This window comes from Camelina sativa, chromosome 9 (assembly GCF_000633955.1).
Source record: "Camelina sativa cultivar DH55 chromosome 9, Cs, whole genome shotgun sequence".
In the NCBI taxonomy this organism is placed as follows: Eukaryota; Viridiplantae; Streptophyta; class Magnoliopsida; order Brassicales; family Brassicaceae; genus Camelina; species Camelina sativa.
In genome coordinates this window covers 844,882-866,705 of record NC_025693.1, presented here as the reverse complement: position 1 = coordinate 866,705, position 21,824 = coordinate 844,882, and the positions used below count along the sequence as shown (strand labels likewise).

Below are 21,824 nucleotides of genomic sequence, written 5' to 3'. Positions count from 1 at the left end.
ATTGTAAAAATTGTTAGAATGAAAATTTTCAGTTTTGGTATTAAAAAGATAGGTAGTCAAATCTAGAGATTAAAACATGGTTATATTCCCATTAAAGCTAGCTAGCAAATACAATACAAGTTCTAAGCTGCAGATACAAGCTTTTCTTCCCATTCTGAAGATTTGAAGGAAAAAGTTTCAGAACAAACACGAGCCTACTCTTCTTATTATGCCCATCAATGTTGTTGCTCAATATCGTTGTCTTGAAGATCTTTCCAAGATCCAAGATTCTTCATTAACATTTGATCCATAACCTTGTCTGATTCTGTGGTCTGTGTTGTTGTTAACATCATCTTTCTGACTGAAATTTGCAGAGGAAGATAGACCATGAACCGCCATCGGATTAGTGACAGAAACAGAACGGTTAGAAGCGGACGACACATCAACCGCAAAGTTTTGAGTTTGTGATCTACCAAGATCATCATTAGGAATCCAAACACCAAAACTAGCAGAGAGATGATTGTCTATTGGTTGACCAAACAATGCAGCTAATGTCTGTGGATGTACTTGTCCTGAGGAAACCAAAGCTTGAATGTTTTCATATCTTTTGATACACTCCGTGTCTTTACTCTGCGAAGCCGCACCACTTAGTCTCTTCAGATACAATCGGAACTTCTGCAATTATATTGACTCACTCAGTTAGAACCTCTATAGAGAGAGCTATACATGAATTAAGATTCAGTGAACGAAACCTGTAAATGACTAGCCACGTTTTCTCTGTTCAAACCAGGAACATGCATCAACTCTAGAATCCGCTTTGGTACAGCTTCTGAAACAATAAGAGCAATTCTTATAAGCACATCTCAATATAAGTTTATACAAATGTTATATAGTGTTTAGGTATAAGGATCATACTGTCAATTCCAAGTTGGTTTACAGCATTGACGAATTGTTCATGCAATTCAATAGACCAAACAACGCGTGACTTCTTAGAGTTCTAAGGATCAAGAAGATCATCATCTTCGTTATCTTCTCTATCAACACTTCTCTTCTTCTTCTTCTTCGTCCTACGTTTCATCAAACTCTCCTCTGAGCATTCACTAACCGAGAAAACAGTCTCGACGCTGCCACTGTTCTTGTTGTTATCCTCTATAGCTAGGGAACTTCGAAGCTCCTTGTTCATTACACATTTCCTTCTAACAACATGTTGCCAAATGTTCTTAAGCTCTTCAGGACGAATTGGTTTGATTAGATAATCACAAGCTCCATGGTTGATTCCAGTCATGACTGTAGTTGTTCTTCCATCAGCAGACATCACTAGAAAACAGAGTGTAGGAAACATTGATACAAAGACACAATAAAGATTCAATCTTTGGAGACAGACAATAAAGAACAGAGTCTTACTAATGACAGGGAGATCCATTTCGAGACCAACTTGTTGGAGAAGTTTGTAACCATTCATACCAGGCATATGTACATCACTTAGAACCAAATCGAAACAATTTTTTCTCTCTCTTAGAATGGTTAACGCAACATCAGCTTGTGAGCAAATTGTAACTGCAAACAAAAAAGAAGTAACAATGAGAACTTAGATAAACAACAAAATGTGAGATTAAAATCTAAGAAAAGGTGGGAACTTTGAAGTAGACCTTGGTACATGAGACGGAGAAGCATTTTCTTGAGAATGAACAAGCAGGAAGTGTCATCATCTACAACGAGAATTCTTAACCCATTAGGAAACTGATCATTGATCGCCATTTGATTGCAGATCAATGATTTAGCTTTCGTTTGAGTAATGGAAAACCCTAGAGAAGTGATAACAGGATTTGGGGATGAAGAAAGATACAAAAAAATGTGGAGAAGCAAGAAATGATTGAAGTTGGTACAGTGTTGAGTAAGTAGCCAGTGGTTTGAAGAGAGAGGCATCCGAAAGCGACTGTTAAGTTGGTAATAGCTGTAGTGAGTGGCACTCTGACGTAATTTAACTCATTAGTACTACCCTTATTTGTAAAAGTCCTTTCAAAAAATCTTATCTAGACAAAACTAACAAAATCTTTGGTCACGGTCCTCATGCACTACTGTAGCACAATGCTTATCACGCCGGCGAATCCATGCGGTGGCACAGCCGGATTATTCGTTTTCGGACAGAAAGCTCAACTGACTAAGATACCCTCGTTCACAAACTTGAATACCCTTTTCACGGTGCCTCCGGTGGTGGCGTTAGCGGCGGAGAGAAGAGCAGTTTCGAAGGCGTTCCGGTGTTGTGCTCGGAGGAGGGTGAGAGACGACGTCGTAGGAGGAGGTGAAGATGAAGATGAAGCGTACGGGTACAATGAGGAGATGGCGATGCTGGAGGTTTATAGCCAGTCGTGTAGAGAAGAAGCGCTTATAGTGACGGCCATTGTTGATGACGAAGAAGTGGAAGTTATCATCTTTAAAGGAGTGTCGTCGTGCCTGAGCGGAGAAACGGCGGTGGATCCAGCGAGGAGTGTGTTGCCGGAGAGAGCAGTAATCACGAAGATTGATAGAGCGAGAGGTCCTTTTGATCCATCACAGATTCATTACATTCAAAAGGGACTCTCTTTTCAAGCCTTCAAGGAGACCAGACTCAACTCATGAATCACAGTATTCATATTTGACATTTTGTTATGGTCCATGAATGTTGATGAAAATTTCAATATCTCACCTCTATTTCTGAACTAATTTCAGGATTTGCAACAGTCACACTAAGCAAAAGCCAGAATAAGATTTAAATAACACATACATACTTAGGCTGAAAAGGGTAACTAAAACACAAGCCTAACTCTTTATCTATATATATAAGAAAACCAATAAACATCACCAGCACAAAAGTTAGCCATAAAACTGAAATCAGTGTTTCTCTCCCGTGTTTTTTTTTTACCTTGAAATCTTACTATGTTAGAGAAGCACACAAACCTTCCCATATTGGATTTCTACATTTGTATGCTTTTTATCATTCCTTCAATCTATTAACCACTGATTGAGATTCATATTCTTTTGCTCGTGGAATCGACTTCTTTGATCACTGGGTACTCCTCGTCATCCCCATTCGTCCTGAGCCTCTGCTAAGACACCGATTATGCAAACAAAACATTCAACTGTAAAGTTAAAAGAGTAATGTAACTTATAATCATTATATTGGATCATTATAATAAGAAATGTCAAGTACCTTCCAGAAAGCAACTGTGCTGTTGTTGAAGCTCCTTTTGCGTTAGTAGAGGGACGTCTCGTTCTACTATCTGATCCTTTGTTATCCACACGCATAGCGGAAACCTCTTTCTCCATTGCAGCTACTTCTCTCCTCATCTTCTTTGCTTCCACTTCCATCGCCTTTGTTAGTGTTTCAACCTTCTTCGCCAACATCTAAAGCAAAACACAAGACAGAGTATTTCAATCAGAGAATATAAATAAATAGAAGCAAATCGTTTCCTGTAAAAGTGTAAAACTAATGACTGACCTCAATAGCTTCGTCTTTATCTCTAAGGCTTTGATCTTTATCGTGAGAAGCTTTCCTTAAAGTTACCACCTCCTTTTGAAGCAAATCATGTAATACTCCTGGGACACTATCGTTATTCGCTGCTGCTTTGTCCGATTCTCCTTGTTTTGTTGAATTAGGTGACTCGTCTCCACTTTTTCCTTCAGAAGACTGGTTCACTGGAAACTTTGATCTGGGTTCGTTTGTTAGTAGTTTACTCCCATCTAAAGATCTGCTGCCTCCGTCAAATGATCTGGATGTTCCTTTAGCATGCTTCAATATTGTACTTGTACTAGCATTCAAAGATCTAAACTGAGAACTCGGTGTTCTCTTTGAGAAAAATCCATTCGATGTCAGTTTTGGAATAATATCAGCTCCGCCAATGGATTGTCTTCGGGACGGCCCGTTGCTAATACTTCTTCCCTCAGGTGTCGACCGGTTTCCACCGCTTGGAGGCCCTCTTAAACTCTCTTCTAAGACTCTAAGCCGCAGTTGAAATTTCTCCTGAAAACGGCAAAAGCAGCAATTCAAATTAAAGCCTTGGACATAAGGAAAACTAAAGATATGGATCCTAAGTCCTAACTAAGGTTCTCTTACCTTCAGCTGAGCTTCAGATTTTGCAGCTCGATCAGCTATGGCAAGTTTGTCACGTAGTTGTTGCATTTCTCCCTGTGGAAAAAAGAACAGGAAAGTGGTCAAAGAATGTACTTACTCAAGTTACGGGTTTCGGTGAATATGAATCACAACTCAAAGCAGCAACAGAAGCCCAAAAAGAAAATTTCAAGAAAAACCTGCAAAAATCTTCGTTCTTCGAGCCATTGCTTAACAGGCATCACTTTGTCGCTACCATCTTTCCACTCATTTGCCACTACAGTTGCAACCCTGCTTGCACTTACTTTGGCACGAGCGAGTTCCCGATCAAGGACTCTCCTCTCTTCCTAAGCACAGGATTAATGGCCATTGCTATGATTAGCACATGAATTGAATTTTTAAGTACAAGGGTAGCAATAGGCTACTGAGGCACTATACGTGTAAGTTAATTATTACATTCATTTCTTGGAACTTCCTCTGGTAATCCCTCACAGCATTTGCAGCTGCACCACCAGCAAGAACAGCTTCTTCAAGCTCTCGCACAGTCTGGGTAAACTTTTCAACTTCTGCCACCTTTTGTCTGTGCATTCTGTCCAAAATTCTGTTCTCTTCCTAATTTAAGCAATTGATAAACAAGTCAGGCTCAAGAAAACGAAGGAGAGAGATCCAGGAATTTAGAGTACTGCTGCTTAAAAGAGGTGAAAGTTATACCTGACAAATTTCTATCTGTTTCATTAACTCTTGGTTTTTATTCTGGAGGTCATCAACCATTGAAGCCTTGGCAAGAGCAGACTGAACGGTTCTTTCAGCATCAAGCAAAGCTGCTTCCTTCGATTTAGTTAGGCGGTCCAATGCTCTGTTATCATCTTGAAGTTTAACGATCTACAATTTAAAAACATGCAAAACCGGATTCCCCATTTTAAAAACGACTCAATAAGCCAAGATATACGATATATATTTGGTTGAACAGAAGAAAAATACTTCATGTCTCGCCAGCTTGAGTTCAGCCTCTAAAGGGGCGAGAATGGCTTCAATAGGAGGCATATCGTCATCCTTTTGAGCAGCATGAACCCTTCGAAGAGTAGCTTCTGCAGCAAATTGAGCTGCCATGGAAGCCCTTTTTTCTTCATTAATTTTCTTGATTTCAAGGTTCTGTGACAACATGTGATAACATCAAATACATAATCCAGAAAGAAGAAAAAAAAATTGAGATAATAAAAAGCAACAGAGGATACATTGCAAACATACTTTACTGTCAAGAAGGTTTTCAGTTAGTTTGAGCTTCTCCGACATCTTTCCCAACTCTTCGGTAAGCTTAAGCAATCAAATTAAACAAGTAGAGCGTCAGCGTATACAAAGATGAATAAAAAAGATGATTTCTGTGACATTGAATATATAAGCTTCATACACACATAATTTTTTGCAAACACGAACAAAATTTTTTCTCACAAAGCATATCAAAATCTAGCTATAACAATATTGAGAGCCAATTCATAACACATCTTCTAGAGACAAGGTTTCAAGAATATGGTGAAAAGGATAGGGAAATGACAAATTAACTGCAGAAACTAATAGACAAATGTAACAGTTTTACTGAAGGCAATCTAGAAACTCAAATTGTGTTTCACATATTTGTCAAGACATAATAATCACAATGTCCTGTAAATGTGGAAAACTAAGTTGATTAGGGAATAGAACTCCAATTCAATGAATTGCTTCATCTTGTCAATCCATATATAATCAAAACTAACCTCTTCAACAGCCTTCTCTCTCTGCCGTTCAGACAACCTCAAAGCTTTGATCTCAGCTTGGGATTCAGATAATTCCCGATCTTTATCTGCACCCCACAAAGTCAAAGTTTCAAAACCAACAAGTGACACTCATGCACGTTAATGACAAAGATTAAAAACCCCCCAAATTTTATCAAATTACAAAAACCAAAAAATGTCAACGGGAAACTTGAAACCAACCAACAGTAAGAAACAGATCGAGTGTGATAGAGTACCTCTGACATCGTTCTCAAGCCTATTAAGCTCAATTTTAACCGGATCTGAGCCATGGAGTAAAGTAATGAACTCATTATCCGCGTCAAAACTGGGCTTCATTGACCTCCGCCGAGATAAACCCCTACTTCCTCCTCCACTTCCTTCGCGGAAAGAAGAAGACATAGTCAATGACGGCGAAGAAGATCTCGCCGTCGTACCAAACTCACTCGCCGTTGGTCGTCCTCCATTGTTAACCTCAAACGCCGCATATCCACCTTCCTCCATTATTTCTTTTTTAATCCCGATCTATAAACCAACTCTACAAATCAAAAATCGCAACCAATGAGTCCCAAAATCCACCAGAGAAGTCAAATCAAGAACACAAAAGGAAACGCAGATACCTAAATCAGCACATTCTCAGATCGAAAAAAAGCAAAATGTAGAAATAAAGAAGCGCAAACAACACTGAATCGTCAAGAAGAATCTGAGGAGGAGGAGAGCAAAAGGGGGTTAGGGTTTGAATTCGGCTTCTTTCACCGGCGCTTAATTGCTTTGAGATACAGGAAGCAAGTGAGAAAATTAGCAACTTCTCTTTTTTGGTTGGGGGAGACAAAAAAACAAAAGGATTTAAAAGAGGTTTTTATGAGTAAAAATAAGGGAAAACGTCCTATTTCTCCCTCGGAACTATCATATCGTATTAGATCCACACCGAACTTTGACCTCGTTCTATAGCTCCTTCGAACTTAAGTCGTCCACCTATTTCTACCCGAATCCATAGTTCTATTGCTATTTTCTCTTCGGATTAAAACTTCTCATCTAATTCTCCATAAATTTGGTTTATACGGTTTATAATTGGTTTAATATTTGCTTAACTAACTAATAAATCCTATTAACCGGATTAAATCTTATTTCAACCCGATTTTAAAATTAAACCCATCAAACCGGATGAAGAAAGCTGAAAATTTAACCACAAAAAAATAAAGCTTAAAAACAATTGAGAAACCTTTGCATAAAACTCATTAATCTCTCGTCAGCCAAGGTAGACTAATCCTTTGGATTTTGAATTGAGGATTTCGATTATGTGGGTTATTAGATAGAAGAAGACTGGGGAAAAACTTTTGGGTCTTGTGGCAAATTGGCAATGATGTGATTTTAGCATAAAGTTTGCTGTTTTGAGAAGAAGATGGGATCTGGGCGGAGCAAATCATGTTGTGGCTCGTCTGTGGTGAGAGGAGATGATGATATCGATGTGGCTTAATCTCCTCTGTCGTCTTCTAGTGGTGGTGAAGCGGAGAAGATCAAAGAGTCTTTGTGTGGTCTTCACTCTTCTTGTCTTCACGACAATGACGATGATAATAATGATGACCAGGTCTGGGTTTTTTTTTAATGTAGTTTCGATTGTTTTATGGAATTAGGTCAAAATCATGAGTCTTGATTTCTTTAGGTGTGTAATGGATGGATAAGGAATGGTCATGGAAGTGATTCACGGCGTAGAATGGAATCAAGGAATCAAAGAGATGATTCAAATTGCTATGAAAATTGACCGATGAACAAAAATCTTAAAATTTGCCCAGAAAAAAAAAATCTGAAAACGAAAGACGTGGGTAACATCGACGACACTAGATTGGTTCATCCTTATCGACAGATTATCAAATCTCAATTGAAATGATTTTTGGTTAATTGCAATGATTTTCCAATGTACTTTTGTAATTTTGAAATCAAAATTCACAAAATAGTAATTTTTTTTTAGTTTCAAAAACCGGGTGAAGAAAAATATGTTAGACATATTGTTTACGGGTCGGGTCAAATTTTTAATGTTGTCTGGTTTGAAAAATTGGTTACATACCAGATTTGTGTCGGTTTGTTAGTAAACCGTTTAAACCAAAAAAATTGGAGAAATAGCAATAGAATTACGAATTCGGGTAGAAATAGGTGGACGACTTAAGCTCGAAGGAGCTATAGAACAAGGTCAAAGTTCGGTGTGGATTTAATACGATATGATAGTTCCGAGGGGGAAATAGGACGTTTTCCCTAAAAATAATTAAATATGGTTATAGTCCTGATTTTGTGTGTAAGTAATGAAGTCACAGTCACAGTCAAGCGACGAGAGCGATTCATTAATTTGCGTCACACACAAATCCATTTTTTTAATTCATGCCTACGAGATATATATTAATTCTGTAAGAGATTTTATAACAGTTTTCTTACTAAATATTTTTGGGTCTATAACTAAGTAAAATAAAATAATTAATGAATTTGTGGACAAAATGATATTTTATGAAGATATATGTTTTATATCAATCAACAATAGTCACTATAACAATTTAAAGAAAAGATTCACATTTCCTACTACTGTATGTCTTGTATTTTCTCCAATGGGTCTTCTAGGATATAAAAGGACCATGGACCATGGACCATGTGACTTTATATGCAAGTGTTTAAAACTATAGCTAATTAGCCAAAAAAAAACTATCAGATTTGAAAAGTAAATCTACCAACGGACCATTCTTTAGAATTTTCATTATTAACCATATAATATGTCCTCACTACAAGTCACGTCCTCATGAGTCAAATGCAGGTTATATTTCTAGGCCTGAAGGGGTAAAACAGACATGAAAAAGATGTTAAAGGGGATGGTAATTGCCATTTTTGGACAATAGCTCACCAGATATATGGAGATAATAAATTCTATAAGATAGTTAGAGAAAACGTTGTTGAAGAGGTTAATTACATTTAATTATATTTATTATGAAACTAGATAATATCTCACGCGTCGCGTGGGTTTAAAATAAATATAACAAAATATAATTATATACTTTTAAAGAAGTCTAGTAAATTATTGAAGAAATTGATTATTTAATAGTTTATATTACATAAGTATTTTTTAAAATAAGTATTTTTCAAAATTTGTACAAAAATTATAAATTTTTCCCCTCAATTATGGTTTTATAGCTTTCTTTAGTTTGATGAACAATATAGCTGAGGCTAATTCGTCCAGTTTACTCAATCAACGTATGTTATTACTTAAAACGAATTTAATACAATTCAATCACTAAAAAAGTGTGATTGATTCTTTTGGTTGCTATCTCAAATCTTGAACTTAGGATGTGTTTGTTACCGTTGCAGAGTGGGCTTCAGAGTGAGCTTCAGAATGGGCTTTTACTGATTATCTTCTTTCTTCTATTGGGCTGTGACCTGCTCTGTGTGCAGAAGTCTCTCGCTAAGAAAGAGTATTTTACCGTAACAGTGGCGTTTAGAACCCTATCAACCATGGTCGCTTCTTTAGGGTTTAAGCCTTCTCCGTTGGATTTTTGATTTTAATGTTATCAATCTTTTCAAAGTTGTTACCTTTCGAGTCGTCTGAAGAATCCCATGCCCATGAATGGTCAGAGAAGCTCTTCAATTTATCTCTCGGCTGAGAAAATCTTCAAATTTTCCAGACCCATTCACCTGCAACAAGCATATTCATCAGCTCATCAATTCCAATTGCGGCGTTCTCTCTCTCAAATTTTTAGCTTACTTAGTCTCCAGAGGCTACACTCCTCATCGTTCTTATTTCAATTCGGTCGTATCCTTTGTTTGTAGATTAGGGCAAGTTCAATTCGCTCAAGATATAGTCCACTCGATGCCTCGATACGGGTGTGAACCAGATGTTATATCTTATAACTCTCTCATTGATGGGTATTGTAGAAATGGCGATATCAGAAGTGCTTGTTTGGTATTAGAGAGGTTAAGAGCCTCTCATGGGTTTATCTGCAAGCCTGACGTAGTTAGTTTTAATTCTCTGTTTAATGGGTTTAGCAAGATGAAGATGTTAGATGAGGTTTTTGTGTATATGGGTGTTATGTTCAAGTGTTGTTCACCCAATGTTGTTACTTATAGTACTTGGATTGACACGTTCTGCAAATCCGGGGAGTTAAAGTTGGCTTTGAAGAGTTTTAACTGTATGAAGAGAGATGCTTTGTCTCCAAATGTGGTTACTTTCACTTGTTTGATTGATGGGTACTGTAAAGCTGGTGACTTGGAGGTTGTGGTTTCGTTATACGAAGAAATGAGACGCGTTCGGATGTCTCTGAATGTTGTTACTTATACTGCTTTAATAGATGGTTTCTGCAAGAAAGGGAAAATGCAGAGAGCTGAGGAAATGTATTTGCAGATGCTCGAGGATAGAGTCGAGCCAAACTCTCTTGTATACACTACGGTTATCGATGGGTATTTCCAGAAAGGAGATTCGGATAATGCCATGAAGTTTCTGGCCAAAATGCTCAATCAAGGGATGAGACTTGATATAGCAGCTTATGGCGTAATCATATCAGGCCTTTGCAGTAATGGTAAACTAAAGGAGGCAACTGATATTGTAGAAGGTATGGAGAAAGGTGGTTTTGTTCCTGATATGATGATTTTTACTACAATGATGAATGCATATTTTAAATCCGGGCGCATGAAGGCTGCAGTTGACATGTACCACAAATTAGTTGAGAGAGGCTTTGAGCCAGATGTTGTAGCTCTTTCAACTATGATTGATGGGATTGCAAAGAATGGACAACTACATGAAGCTGTAGCTTATTTCTGTATTGAGAAAGCTAATGATGTTATGTACACGGTGCTTATTGATGCTTTGTGCAAGGAAGGAGACTTTGTAGAAGTTGAGAGATTGTTTTGCAAAATTTCAGAGGCTGGACTTGTTCCGGATAAGTTCATGTACACTTCTTGGATAGCTGGTTTGTGTAAGCAAGGGAATTTGGTGGATGCGTTTAAGTTAAAATCCAAAATGGTTCAAGAAGGTCTCGAGCTTGATTTGTTAACCTATACAACATTGATTTATGGGTTAGCTAGCAAGGGATTGATGGTCGAGGCTAAACAAGTTTTCGATGAAATGTTGAGAATTGGAATATGCCCTGATTTGGCTGTTTTTGATCTACTGATTAGAGGTTATGAAAAGGAGGGAAACATGACCGCTGCTTCGGATTTGCTTCTCGATATGCAGAAAAGAGGGCTTGCAACAGCAGTAAGTGATGTAGATTGCAGCAAACAATGAGACAATGAAGTGAGCTGTTCTTGAACTTATGATTTGAACTATAGGCATCATCAGCAGCTGTTGTATTCTCAAATATGGGCAAATATAGTAAAGGGCATTTGTAAATTGTCATCTTTTACATTTAAAAATGGATGCTTTTAACAAAAGATACATGATTTTGATAGTTATATAAATATATACAGAAGTGTTTTAATTGAGAAAATGGATTCTGTATCCATATGTGCAGAATAATACTCTCTCTTCTTAGTTGGGTTTTGTCTTCAAGATTCGTCAGTCGTTCCTTTAAGAATGTTGTATTTGCAGAGAGGGCATGTTGCTCTCATCTTAAGCCATTTCACAATACAGTTCGAATGAAAATGGTGGTTGCAAGGAAGAGCATGAAGCTCTGCACCATCCTCGTATGAGCTCAGACATATGCAACAGTCCTGTCAAGAAAAATCAAGTAGAAGAAACCTATGAAACTCCAAAAAAGCAAAGTTTGTATGTAACAAAACTGTTGTCATAGTAAATTGGCTTTACCGCATCCTCAGCAAGCAGTGTTCTTTCAGTTGCTAAGCATAGTCCTTTGGTCGGTATAGGAACCATTTTGCCAGGTCCGGCAATGTTCTTCTCGTTGGTATGGAAAGCCTTAAATTTGTAAAGGGGAAGAACACCGAGCTCAGCCTCTGATACTCCTTCCTGTATAAGCCACAAGAAAAGGCGTTTGTAAGTCTTTAAAGTCAACAAAGATTGATGAGAGGCTATCCATGTTCATGTTCATACCGTTCCTGCAACGGCGTAGAGAAGAGCGATGATGCAGGGAAGACAGCAGCAGAGAGCTATCCCAACAAGGCAAGCCAAAACAATACAGAAAATGGCGAAGAAGACGTCAATCGCCAGAAAAGTCACCGACAACCTGCAAAAGCCCGGAAAGATTTGGATCACACTGAAACAATAATTCTTGTAAATTGAATGAGCTTAGAGATTAGGAGAGAATCTGATATACCAGTAAAGATTAGGAGCTTCTCCTAAAAGCTTATCACCACCTCCAACAACCCAGTAGAATCCAATGATCCACCATACGAATGATACCACAGTGTTTATAGACTCACATCTTTTAGCAAAACTGATTAACAACAAATCCATCATCCCAATGGCAAATTCAATCACATAACGACAAAAAAAAACATCAATTTCATCTTCATAAATTCATGAAATTGAGATTAGTCAATCAAACCTGTAAGTTGTTGAATTGTCACTGTCTTCTTCTTCATACTCACTGTGATCTTCATGATCGGCGGCGGCACTATCTCCAGACTCCAAATCCCTAGCTCTACGCGTCGTGTTTCTCCTCCAATACTCAGACCAAACCAAAACCACATGGATCAAACACTGTAACCCATACCCACAGATCCAAACCCTGATCGGCTCGTTAGGTCTTTCTTCGACGGTACCGACAAGCATAACCGCCGACGCAAGCACCAGAGCAACGTTCCAGAGTATATCAGCAGCAACTACAGGTTTCGAGTAACCCCAATCAATTCGTCTCTCCTCCAGAGCACGCGCCGCCGTCTCTCTCACAAGCATCGACGGTGCACGGTGGCCGGTGATCCGTCCCAATAGAACGGCGAGAGCTGTAGGTCTGGCTGATGAAGGAGAAGAGCCTTCGCGACGCGGGCGGAGTAGTGGCGCATGTTGATCACGCGCCGCCGTGGAGTCTGAAGAAGTCGATGACATCAGTTATCTTCTGATACGGAACCAACGAAGAGGATTGAGTTTCTTCTCTCTCTCTAGAAAACGCTTATTAAGCCATGGCGGACAGTTTTAAAAAGATTGTTTTAAAATTAAAACAATTACTGTTGAATCTAATTAAAACAAGATTAATTAATATTTAACATTAACATCATTATTACAATAAATCACCTTTGACCTTACAGGTGTTATCTAGATTTATTAGTTTCATTACACTGATGATTTCCCAGCCAAGCTCTAAATCTGCAACAGACCAGTTACAACACAAGAACACAGCTTCACTACAACTGCTTATCTCTGTTCGATGCATACACTTCTCTTTCAGACACAAAGACCCCTTGAAAGATCCAACCTGCAAACAGTCTTCAGATTCATGGATCTCAGCACCAGACACTGTCTTCAAGATCTTTGCAGACAATTGTTTGATCAGATCAGCATCATTATCTGATTCTCCCTTAGCTTTCACTGGAAAACAATAAGCTAAAGAGACCACATGGTTTTTCTCATGTAACAACTCAGAGACTTCATCTTGGTGAACAATCTTTGCCTTTTTGCTCTTCTCTCTTACCAAAACCCCGTCTGTAGTTCTCTGGTCTGTAACACGGAGCTGAGTAGAGTTTGAGAATTTGAAATTCGGGCTGGAGCAGCTTTTAAGGAACATATCAGAAGCGTTTGCTTTTACAAAAGTGGTTGAAGCTACTGAAACTGTTTCACCATTGGCGGGAACGAAACAGGGGATGTCAAGCTCTGAGGTTATCTTATCCTTAAGAATCATCATGCTGGGTTTTTCGCCGTGCACGAGTACAACGTTCTTTGGGGAAAGAAACTTTGTGAGATCCATTATTCCTTTTGCATCTGTGTGAGGACTGAAGCCAGCACAAAGCATACCAGGTGTTGCAAAGAGAACACATGGCCCAGGCGCATGTATAAGAGACCGATCAAAATCTTTAACTGCAGAATGTTAAGGTAGTAGTTAGACAGCAAGCAGAGTTGCAGAACTAAGGTAGTTGATAAGAAAAAAACAAAGGACGCAAAGGATGGTATTGATCAAGTACAGAACCACTAGTTTGTTATCTTTATTTTTCAAGCACTGTAAAGTTTTGGGTCCATTTGATATAAATATTATCTTCAACGTTCTAAAGTTATTTGCAAATGTTAGATCGCATACCATTCTTAAAATCAAATGGGTTATGTGTATTGTGCTTTTCTTTAACGTTCTGGCTTGTCCAGCTGATGAGCATTTTGTAATACATATTTGCTTGGATGGTCAGACCTGGAAAGATACAAATTGATCTTTAGAGACAGCAATCTTCAGAAGATAGACAGAGATCACTATTTATAAAATAAAATCACGACTTTGTTGAGCTGACTTATCTACAGAATTGATTTCAAATGAGGATTGGTGGTGATTAAACAGACCTGATGAGAAGTAAATTGGAACCTTTATATTCATACGCTCCCAGTAATCATCAAGCAGCATGCAGAGTTCCTGAACAAGAAAACGCAATTGTCAATGAGACATAAGAGAAGCACAGGCAAGTTTAACTAACTGACTGTTTCAAAGCTATCACAGGGAGCCTATTCTGTAAGAAGACAGACCTGAGCCCTTCCAAGAGCAAATGAAGGAATCAGTGCCTTCCCGCCGCCAGCAACACATTTATGAACCTGGAAGAGTTTTCTGAGATATCAGACAATTACCAAACAAAAGTTTAAGCCTTTCCTAAAGGGCTAGTTTAGTATTTTGATCAGGAACAAGCCAAAAGTGATGCCGGAATTATAATCAAAAACCATTTAAAAACAAATTTAGAAACCATGTGTTTATATCTACAAGTAGACATACAGCTTGAAGAAACTCTCTCTCCCGGGGATATTTTGAGCCGCGAATGGTAGTTGCATATGTGGACCTAAAACGCATAGTCAAACATACATCAGGAATACATACTAGTTCTTTGTAAGTTTGCTGAAAAATACCAGCAAACAAGTTTGTATTTGTTTTCCATACTCTGATATGAGAAGATCCAACTGGAGTCTGTCAATTTTAGCTGCTCCTAGATGTCTATCTGTTGTCATATTGTAATCGCCAGTGTACACAATTGCTGCATCTCCCACTTTTGCATAAACCATCACTGCTCCAAGGACCTTATGATCATTACAAAATAAAGCTTTAAGAAATGCAGAAACTCTAAACATAACAAACTTAGAAGGAAGTCCAAAGAAGTTCTCTAAAACCAGAACGAATGTCTTACATGCCCTGCGTAATAGGCACGGATTTGAAGATCTTCATCAACCTGAATTGTTTGCTTCAAATCTATTGCGATTACTACATAAAAAAAAGAAAAAAAGAAAGCCAAGTTATAGAAACTGCATCTGGATTTATGAAGTAAGTCACACATTCATCAACCAGATGAAACAAGTTCATACACAAAGACCTTAAAATGAATTAAATCCAATATTTCAAATACCTTTTTTCATGCAGTTTGTGATATGGGTAGTGGTGAATAGCTCCTCTTCGCCTCTTCTATCCACCATTACTCTTCGGTAGTCCTCAAGCATTAATGGAGACAAAGCCTTTGTGGGATACTACAAAGAGAGACAAGACAATGTAAATTTCTTTACCTTGAGAAAAAAAATTCACTCAAACATTTCATCGAACACCTTGAGGACGATATTACTCACCGACATATAAATTGGCCCATTATACCCACAAACCTCCGTGAAGTAAGGAAGCGCTCCAACATGATCCATATGACTATCAATCACTCAAAAACAAACACAATTAAAACCCATAGGATCCCACAAAAACTAAGAAAACTACTTGAGGGGACACATTCAAGGTTTGAAGAATCAGTACAAATGAGTGATGATGATACATGAGATGGCGTTATCAAAATCACCGGATTTAGAGAGGAGAGAAAAATCTGGGTATCGATTGTGATCATCGCAGCCCATATGCATCCCACAATCAAACATTATCCTTTTACCGTTAATCGTCACCACTACGCAGCTCTTTCCAATCTCTTGTCCAGCACCTAACAACACCACAACGATGAGAACACCACTCTTATTCCGATATCGTGAAACATAAAGAAGAAGCAAAACTGAAAGAAGACAATTTAAAATATTACCGAGTACAAAACAATCGATTGCCATGGAAGATGTCACTCAACACAAATTCCGAAATTAGATTTTGGTTTTAAAAAACTCTTCAATAGACAAACTAATTATCGTATTTGTTCGAATCAGAACACTAAAGTCAGGCGACCGGAGAAAATTTAAAAGCGGCGAGAGAAGACACAACAAAGTTAGGTCGACAAACGAATTTGAATGGCGGCAAATTGTTCAGTAACATCGGAACCGCTCGAAACGGTACACGTGTCGGAGATCTAGCCGTTGATGATAATTCTTACGGCCCAATAAAAGTTATAGTGATTTTTCTTACGGCCCATTAATTTTAAATCTCAAAACGACAACGTCTTTATTGTTTGGGTTCTGAGGAAGAAAAGTTCGTAAAGACTAATCCCTAAATCACGAGAGAAGTGAGAGAGACTGAGACTTTGTAGTTGACCGGATCATTCTCACTTCGCCGGACGACGTTTCTTCCGCCGTCGGTATCTGCCTTTACAAATCCCGATCTCTCTGTCTCTGTCTTCAATTGGTCAGTAACTCTCTCTCTCCTCTTCTGATCTTGCAAACCCTATCAATTCGCCATCTCCTCCGAGCTCTTTCGTTGATTGAGTTTTGTTTCTTTGTGCAGTGACGACAATGGCTGCTCGTATCGGGATCTTCGCGGTCGTCGTAGCTGTATTCTTATCTATTCCCGCATTTTCCTCCGCTCAGGATCTCCAGATCGTAAATGCCGAGCGAAGGGTAAGATTCTCCGATCTATCATCTGTAGCAAAATTCATAAATTTTAAAGGATCCGTTTCTTATGGTAATTCAAGTTAATGAAGGTTCCTTTGGGATTACTGTTTCTCCGATCTATGCTTGGTTTATAGAAATACTGTGTGATTTGGTCACTTCACGGTTGATCATCTATAGGCTTCATACTTCATATGGCATGTACATTAACTAAATCATGTGACTCTTTAGGTGTGATTTTTTATAAGATATTCGTTTAGTTTCAGTAATCTGAAAGTTCAGTGATAGAGGCTTCATAGTTCATATGTACATTAACTAAATCATGTGACTCTTTAGGTGTGAATTTTCATCAGTTATACGTTTAGTTTCAGTAATCTGAAAGTTTAATGATAGAAGCTTTTGAAACTTAAGTTTTGATTCTGAAATGCTCCTCCTTTGTGTTTTGTTTTTGTCTACAGATTGATTTAAGCTCACATATCGTGAAGGCCTTCTTGACTCTCAAGGTATTTCTAATCAAATTTACAGTTGTTATTCCTATTGAAAATACACTAGAAGGTTCGGAACTGGAACTAGGAATTAAAGCCTTTCTTGATATGTTATATGCTATTTCAGCTTCTTTATTTTTTCTTTCACTCATTGTTAGTTACTTAGTTGAGTGTAGTTAAAATTTTTAGTAAAGGTTGGAACTTAATGGCTTTGATTCGCTGTGACAGTTCACCTGTTATTTTCCCTTTTCTCCTTCATCATCCTTGCGTTTTTTCTGTTAAAAGGTGACGGTTTTTTTTGTTTGGTTTCCTTGTTAGGTCGAAAATATTGGGAAAAATCCTGCTGCAGAAATGCTTCTTGCGTTCTCACCTACTCAGATCAAGAATTTAGCTATGGTCCAAGCCCTGGCAATTACTGGCAAGAAGAAAAAGAAAACCTATTTGCCTTTAGATGTAAAACCAACTGAACAACCTGATGCACCAAATGACACTGGATACTACCGTGTTACGTTTATTAGCCCCTTAGGTCCGGGTGAAACTGTTTCACTTGAGGTGCTATACATATTGACTCATTCGTTGGAACCTTTCCCAGTGGAGATAACCCAGTCAGAATCTCAGTTGGTTTACTACCATGACAGTGCAGTGATTTTGTCACCGTATCATGTTAAACAACAGACAACTTTTGTTAAGACACCTAGTACTAGAGTTGAGTCGTTCACTAGCATTGAACCTGCTAACCGGGCTGGCAAAGAGATAAAATATGGACCATATGAGAATCGTGCTTCATACTCTTACGCACCTGTCATCATTCACTTTGAGAATAACAGTCCGTTTGCCGTTGTTGAGGAGCTTGTGCGTGAAATTGAGATTTCACACTGGGGTAGCCTTCAGATAACAGAACATTATAGGTTGACTCATGGGGGAGCGCGGCATAAAGATGTTTTCTCAAGGTATGTAATGGGCCTAATGACTTATTTTATGCATGAGGTGCCTCTGGAAATTTATGTTTATAGATGAGATGTTGCAGAATTTCTGTTTGTGTTTGAGCTAATTTTTAAGGTGCCATTTTCCATTACTGCAGACAAGTTTTCTCTGTTATTGAAGTAAAATTGTCTTGTTAATGAGCTATTTTCCTTTGTGGTGAAAGAGCTTAATGGAGATGTTGTCCTCGTACATATACTGCGTCCCTGAAATGTTTTCCTTAAATCTTAATTTTGGCAGGGTTGATTATCAATCGAAACGGTCCGTCAGTGGTGCATCCTCTTTCAATGCGCTCCTTGCAGTACTACCTCCCAGAGTGAATTCTGTCTACTACAGGGATGACATAGGAAACATCTCCACTTCACATTTGCGTACAGGGTTTAGAAAGGTATGGTTGGCTTGCCTTCTTTTCGTTATCTGTGGCCATTTAGACACTGATATTTGTTCCCTAAGAAACTCTTCCAAGGCTATAATTTACAACAGTATGTTGCTTAGAGGCGTATACATCAAAAAAGAGTGATCTGATAATGTTCACTTTTAAGTCTCTGAATTCTTATAAAACAAATTTGGTGTTTGCAGTCAGAACTTGAGTTTGAACCCCGCTACCCATTATTTGGAGGGTGGAGAGCAACTTTTATTATCGGCTATCGAGTTCCATTGGAAGACTATCTCTTTGAAGCATCTGATGGCAGACGTTATTTGAACTTTACGTTTGGGTGCCCGCTCGTCGAAACTATTGTTAACAAGTTGACTATCAAAGTGGGTTTAGCATTTTCTACTAATTGTTATTTCTTTCTGTTCTGTTGTAAGCAAATTTCACTTAACAGAGGGAAATTTCTTTTCAGGTCGTGCTTCCTGAAGGATCAAAAGACCCTTCTGCCGTTTTGCCCTTTACAGTCAATCAAGAGTTACAGGTACCTAATCAGCCACGCAGATTGCATTTATAAACTATAGTTAGTACCTAGTACACAACATGTATCTATAATGGTATTTGTCTCAGGTCAAATACTCATACCTTGACATCGTGGGAAGAACCGTGGTTGTGTTGCAAAAGGATAATGTAGTTCCCACTCACAACGTACCTTTCCAGGTAACCATTAAGACCTTCAAACTTACAGCTAGGTTTTAAACAGATTTAGAAATTTAGATATATGATGAGCCAAATTCATTCTTTTTGGTAAAATGCTATAAAACTGCTTGACATATATGGGACTGTTTTCCGCAGGTGTACTATACATTCAAACCAATATACATGCTTGCGGAACCATTCATGCTTGTATCGGCTTTCTTCTTCGTCTTTGTGGCTTCTCTTGCTTATGTACACATTGATCTCAATATCGCCAGGAAGTAGAGTTCTTACAAATTGTCTTTCGCTTGCACTTATAGACTCGTAAAAGGAACTAGACCCGTTTACCTTTACTTATTATAAGAAGAGACTAAATTTTGTAGTTCTTGCCTTTCATAGTTGTATCTTTGACACCTTATGTCGTTACTATTGTGCTCTCAAGTCTGAATTTTGACATCTCTATGTGAACCCATCCACCATGTGAAGTTTACGAGAATGGAAAAGAGTGAATTTTCCAAATTTGCACAATAATAATTTGTTTTCTGAATTAAGAAAGTAGATGAAGGGAAAATAATGAATTCGCAAAATTTACCCAAAAACGAAAATGTTTCAAAGCTAAATTATGATACAAAATGACGAGTAACAACAACAAAACACAGAGAAAAATGGCAAAAATAAAAACAACTGCAAAATAAAAGTTACATTAACTAACAAAGATTACGCTAAAACAACAAACACTGATCCTAATCTTCTTCCTTGCCTGCCTTAGGAGGAAAAAAAAAACTTGCCTTTGAAGAGAGATCAGTGAACCGGATTCTTCTTGGGCCTTCCTCGTCCTCTCTTCTTCGGCGTTCCATCTGAATTAACTCCAACATTGTTGTTACTCCTCATCGCCTCATTATCTCTCTTCCCCGCACCACCTGACCATCCACCAAAGTTAACCTGAGAAGACGAAGGATGAGCAACCGGTGCTGGCGTCGCGTATCCGCCACCATTATTACCATTAGGAGGAGTAGCTGAAACGCCGCCGGATGAGAAGACCGGAGGCATCCAATTAGGGAACTTGGCTGCATCTACTCCGTTAGCAATGGCGGCGGCTTCACCTCCTTTACCACCAATAAATCCCATCGGAAAAAAACCCCAACAACAATAATACTCATCTTTCCCAGGAATCAACGGAGGCAGCTGAGGGATACTCGCGGCGTGAAACGCTCTTTGGCAGTTTTGGCATCTGATACAGTACTCTTGATAAACCCTAGGATACTCATGGAGACTGTAACAGTACGGACACGCCGTCCAAAACGTAGCCATCTTCTCATTGACTGTTGTTTTCTTCTTCCTCCCCTGATTATTGAGATCTACTTTGGTGAAGATGAGATTCAAATCTCGATCGAATTGAGATTTCTTTGAAGGTGTTGACAGGACTTCCCATGCATCGAGCACGAATTTGAAAGCTTGATCGGCGAATGGGAAACGGTTTTTGTCAGGGTGGAGGAGAAGAGCGAGACGGCGGTATTGCTTCTTGATTAGATCGTTGTCCGCTGAAGACTGTTCTGGATCTTCGATCTGGAGGATCTCGTACCAGTTAGGTTGGTTTTTGACGAGATTCTGTGACGCGGATGAGAGCAAGACGTCGACGACGGCGAGTATTTGATCGGTGCCTTCGAGGAGAGGCTCTGTCTCTTGAGCTAAGATTGCAAACTCTTTTGAACCGTTCAGATCTCGTGACTCCAGAAGCTTCTCTGCGATTCCGAGAAGACGTTCGGCTTCTGCTCGGTTACCGTTCATCTTCTTCTTCGATTTCAAAACTTCTCTTTCCCTTTTTTTTTTTTTGGCTATGGCGGAGAAAATGGTGAGCAGATCTATTTTATCGAGAAGACGATGATGAACAAGGCTCTCTCATTGGCTGTGTGTTAAAAAATGTGACAAACAAAATAAAATAAATTAAATTTGCTGATATGAAATTTAAGAGAAACAGTTGACTGTATCTGATGGTAATACTATTTACAATTACGTAAGTTGGAACACGAAAATAAAAAAATTCCAAATAAGGCAAAAATTACAAAATTGATTCAGCTAGGTGAGTTATAAATAAAAATAATAATTATCGGTTATTTGTTTTATATACATCACATATACATAAATAAAATTGATATATAAAAAAAAGTTTAGTTTGTCTAAACAATGAAAATAAAATAAAAATAAAAGTATGATTATGTTTATAAAAATATTATCATTGCTAATTGATTAAAAAAATTATGTTTTTTCAAATATTAGATGTTTTATATAGTTAATTGTATTGGGGAAAAAATCATATTTGATTCAGACATTACAAATAAAACATAATTACTATTCATTTTTCTTATTCCTTACAAAAGCTTAAAAAAAAAACATCGTTTTGTAACTCTCGCAAGATGAGTATGTTTTATTTGTAACCCTCTTCAGTTGAATCTTCTATTTAAAAAAATTCTCACATAGTTCCAATTTTTTCTTGTGTAATCCCTATCCGCCTTAATCTCCCTCCACACAATAAAAAGATAAATAAAGCATGGTTTAAGATAATTTAGATGTTTTTCAAAAGAAAATTTACTATGCATAATTATTTTTTATATTT

At 38.0% G+C, this 21,824-nt stretch overlaps 6 protein-coding genes and 1 pseudogene across 7 annotated transcripts; 3 read left to right on the top strand and 4 right to left on the bottom strand.

The window, feature by feature from the left end:
• Positions 64–1,939, bottom strand: LOC104710106 (annotated as a pseudogene).
• On the top strand, positions 2,029–2,699 carry LOC104710107. Its single transcript, XM_010426648.2, has one exon. It carries the CDS (start codon positions 2,050–2,052, stop codon positions 2,596–2,598), a length of 549 nt encoding a protein of 182 aa, XP_010424950.1. The 5' UTR covers positions 2,029–2,049; the 3' UTR covers positions 2,599–2,699.
• LOC104710104 (microtubule-associated protein 70-3) lies at positions 2,761–6,662 on the bottom strand. Of its 2 annotated transcripts, none has more exons than XM_010426646.1 (12): positions 6,453–6,662; positions 6,072–6,370; positions 5,818–5,903; positions 5,315–5,380; positions 5,048–5,218; positions 4,778–4,948; positions 4,523–4,678; positions 4,267–4,413; positions 4,073–4,144; positions 3,458–3,979; positions 3,170–3,363; positions 2,761–3,062 (listed from the first exon to the last, which is right to left on the bottom strand). In XM_010426646.1, the coding sequence occupies exons 2-12, from the start codon at positions 6,334–6,336 to the stop codon at positions 3,023–3,025; spliced, it is 1,890 nt and encodes a 629-aa protein (XP_010424948.1). In that variant the 5' UTR covers positions 6,337–6,370; positions 6,453–6,662; the 3' UTR covers positions 2,761–3,022. The 2 variants fall into 2 exon arrangements, with proteins under 2 accessions (XP_010424948.1, XP_010424947.1); XM_010426645.1 differs by having other exon boundaries at positions 2,763–3,065.
• Positions 9,338–11,115, top strand: LOC104710103 (pentatricopeptide repeat-containing protein At2g01740-like). The gene has a single exon (XM_010426644.2). The coding sequence runs from the start codon at positions 9,434–9,436 to the stop codon at positions 11,087–11,089; it is 1,656 nt and encodes a 551-aa protein (XP_010424946.1). The 5' UTR covers positions 9,338–9,433; the 3' UTR covers positions 11,090–11,115.
• On the bottom strand, positions 11,165–16,111 carry LOC104714881 (cleavage and polyadenylation specificity factor subunit 3-II-like). Its single transcript, XM_019229826.1, has 16 exons — positions 15,946–16,111; positions 15,672–15,849; positions 15,497–15,569; positions 15,283–15,400; positions 15,067–15,140; positions 14,823–14,959; positions 14,661–14,724; positions 14,420–14,485; positions 14,240–14,309; positions 13,989–14,093; positions 12,981–13,771; positions 12,306–12,808; positions 12,075–12,194; positions 11,852–11,984; positions 11,609–11,767; positions 11,165–11,514 (listed from the first exon to the last, which is right to left on the bottom strand). The coding sequence occupies exons 1-16, from the start codon at positions 15,968–15,970 to the stop codon at positions 11,350–11,352; spliced, it is 2,781 nt and encodes a 926-aa protein (XP_019085371.1). The 5' UTR covers positions 15,971–16,111; the 3' UTR covers positions 11,165–11,349.
• LOC104710102 (dolichyl-diphosphooligosaccharide--protein glycosyltransferase subunit 1B) lies at positions 16,323–19,682 on the top strand. Its single transcript, XM_010426643.2, has 9 exons — positions 16,323–16,475; positions 16,575–16,687; positions 17,137–17,181; positions 17,482–18,113; positions 18,385–18,532; positions 18,724–18,903; positions 18,990–19,058; positions 19,145–19,234; positions 19,370–19,682. Exons 2-9 carry the CDS (start codon positions 16,583–16,585, stop codon positions 19,493–19,495), a joined length of 1,395 nt encoding a protein of 464 aa, XP_010424945.1. The 5' UTR covers positions 16,323–16,475; positions 16,575–16,582; the 3' UTR covers positions 19,496–19,682.
• LOC104710101 lies at positions 19,771–21,139 on the bottom strand. The gene has a single exon (XM_010426642.2). The coding sequence runs from the start codon at positions 20,996–20,998 to the stop codon at positions 20,012–20,014; it is 987 nt and encodes a 328-aa protein (XP_010424944.1). The 5' UTR covers positions 20,999–21,139; the 3' UTR covers positions 19,771–20,011.

What these genes read in the sequence shown, in the direction of transcription:
- LOC104710107 (XM_010426648.2), top strand. Translation starts at nt 2,050, where the DNA reads ATGCACTACTGTAGCACAATGCTTATCACGCCGGCGAATCCATGCGGT.
- LOC104710104 (XM_010426645.1), bottom strand. Translation starts at nt 6,336, where the DNA reads ATGGAGGAAGGTGGATATGCGGCGTTTGAGGTTAACAATGGAGGACGA. An exon ending in GAGAGAAGGCTGTTGAAGAG is followed by an intron (nt 5,381 to 5,817) that starts GTTAGTTTTGAT and finishes TGATTGCTTAAG; the next exon opens with CTTACCGAAGAGTTGGGAAA. An exon ending in TCAAGCTGGCGAGACATGAA is followed by an intron (nt 4,949 to 5,047) that starts GTATTTTTCTTC and finishes TTTAAATTGTAG; the next exon opens with ATCGTTAAACTTCAAGATGA.
- LOC104710103 (XM_010426644.2), top strand. Translation starts at nt 9,434, where the DNA reads ATGGTCAGAGAAGCTCTTCAATTTATCTCTCGGCTGAGAAAATCTTCA.
- LOC104714881 (XM_019229826.1), bottom strand. Translation starts at nt 15,970, where the DNA reads ATGGCAATCGATTGTTTTGTACTCG. An exon ending in TGTATCATCATCACTCATTT is followed by an intron (nt 15,570 to 15,671) that starts GTACTGATTCTT and finishes AGTGATTGATAG; the next exon opens with TCATATGGATCATGTTGGAG. An exon ending in TCTACGCCGTTGCAGGAACG is followed by an intron (nt 11,768 to 11,851) that starts GTATGAACATGA and finishes TGGCTTATACAG; the next exon opens with GAAGGAGTATCAGAGGCTGA.
- LOC104710102 (XM_010426643.2), top strand. Translation starts at nt 16,583, where the DNA reads ATGGCTGCTCGTATCGGGATCTTCGCGGTCGTCGTAGCTGTATTCTTA. An exon ending in AGGCCTTCTTGACTCTCAAG is followed by an intron (nt 17,182 to 17,481) that starts GTATTTCTAATC and finishes TTTCCTTGTTAG; the next exon opens with GTCGAAAATATTGGGAAAAA. An exon ending in TTAACAAGTTGACTATCAAA is followed by an intron (nt 18,904 to 18,989) that starts GTGGGTTTAGCA and finishes ATTTCTTTTCAG; the next exon opens with GTCGTGCTTCCTGAAGGATC.
- LOC104710101 (XM_010426642.2), bottom strand. Translation starts at nt 20,998, where the DNA reads ATGAACGGTAACCGAGCAGAAGCCGAACGTCTTCTCGGAATCGCAGAG.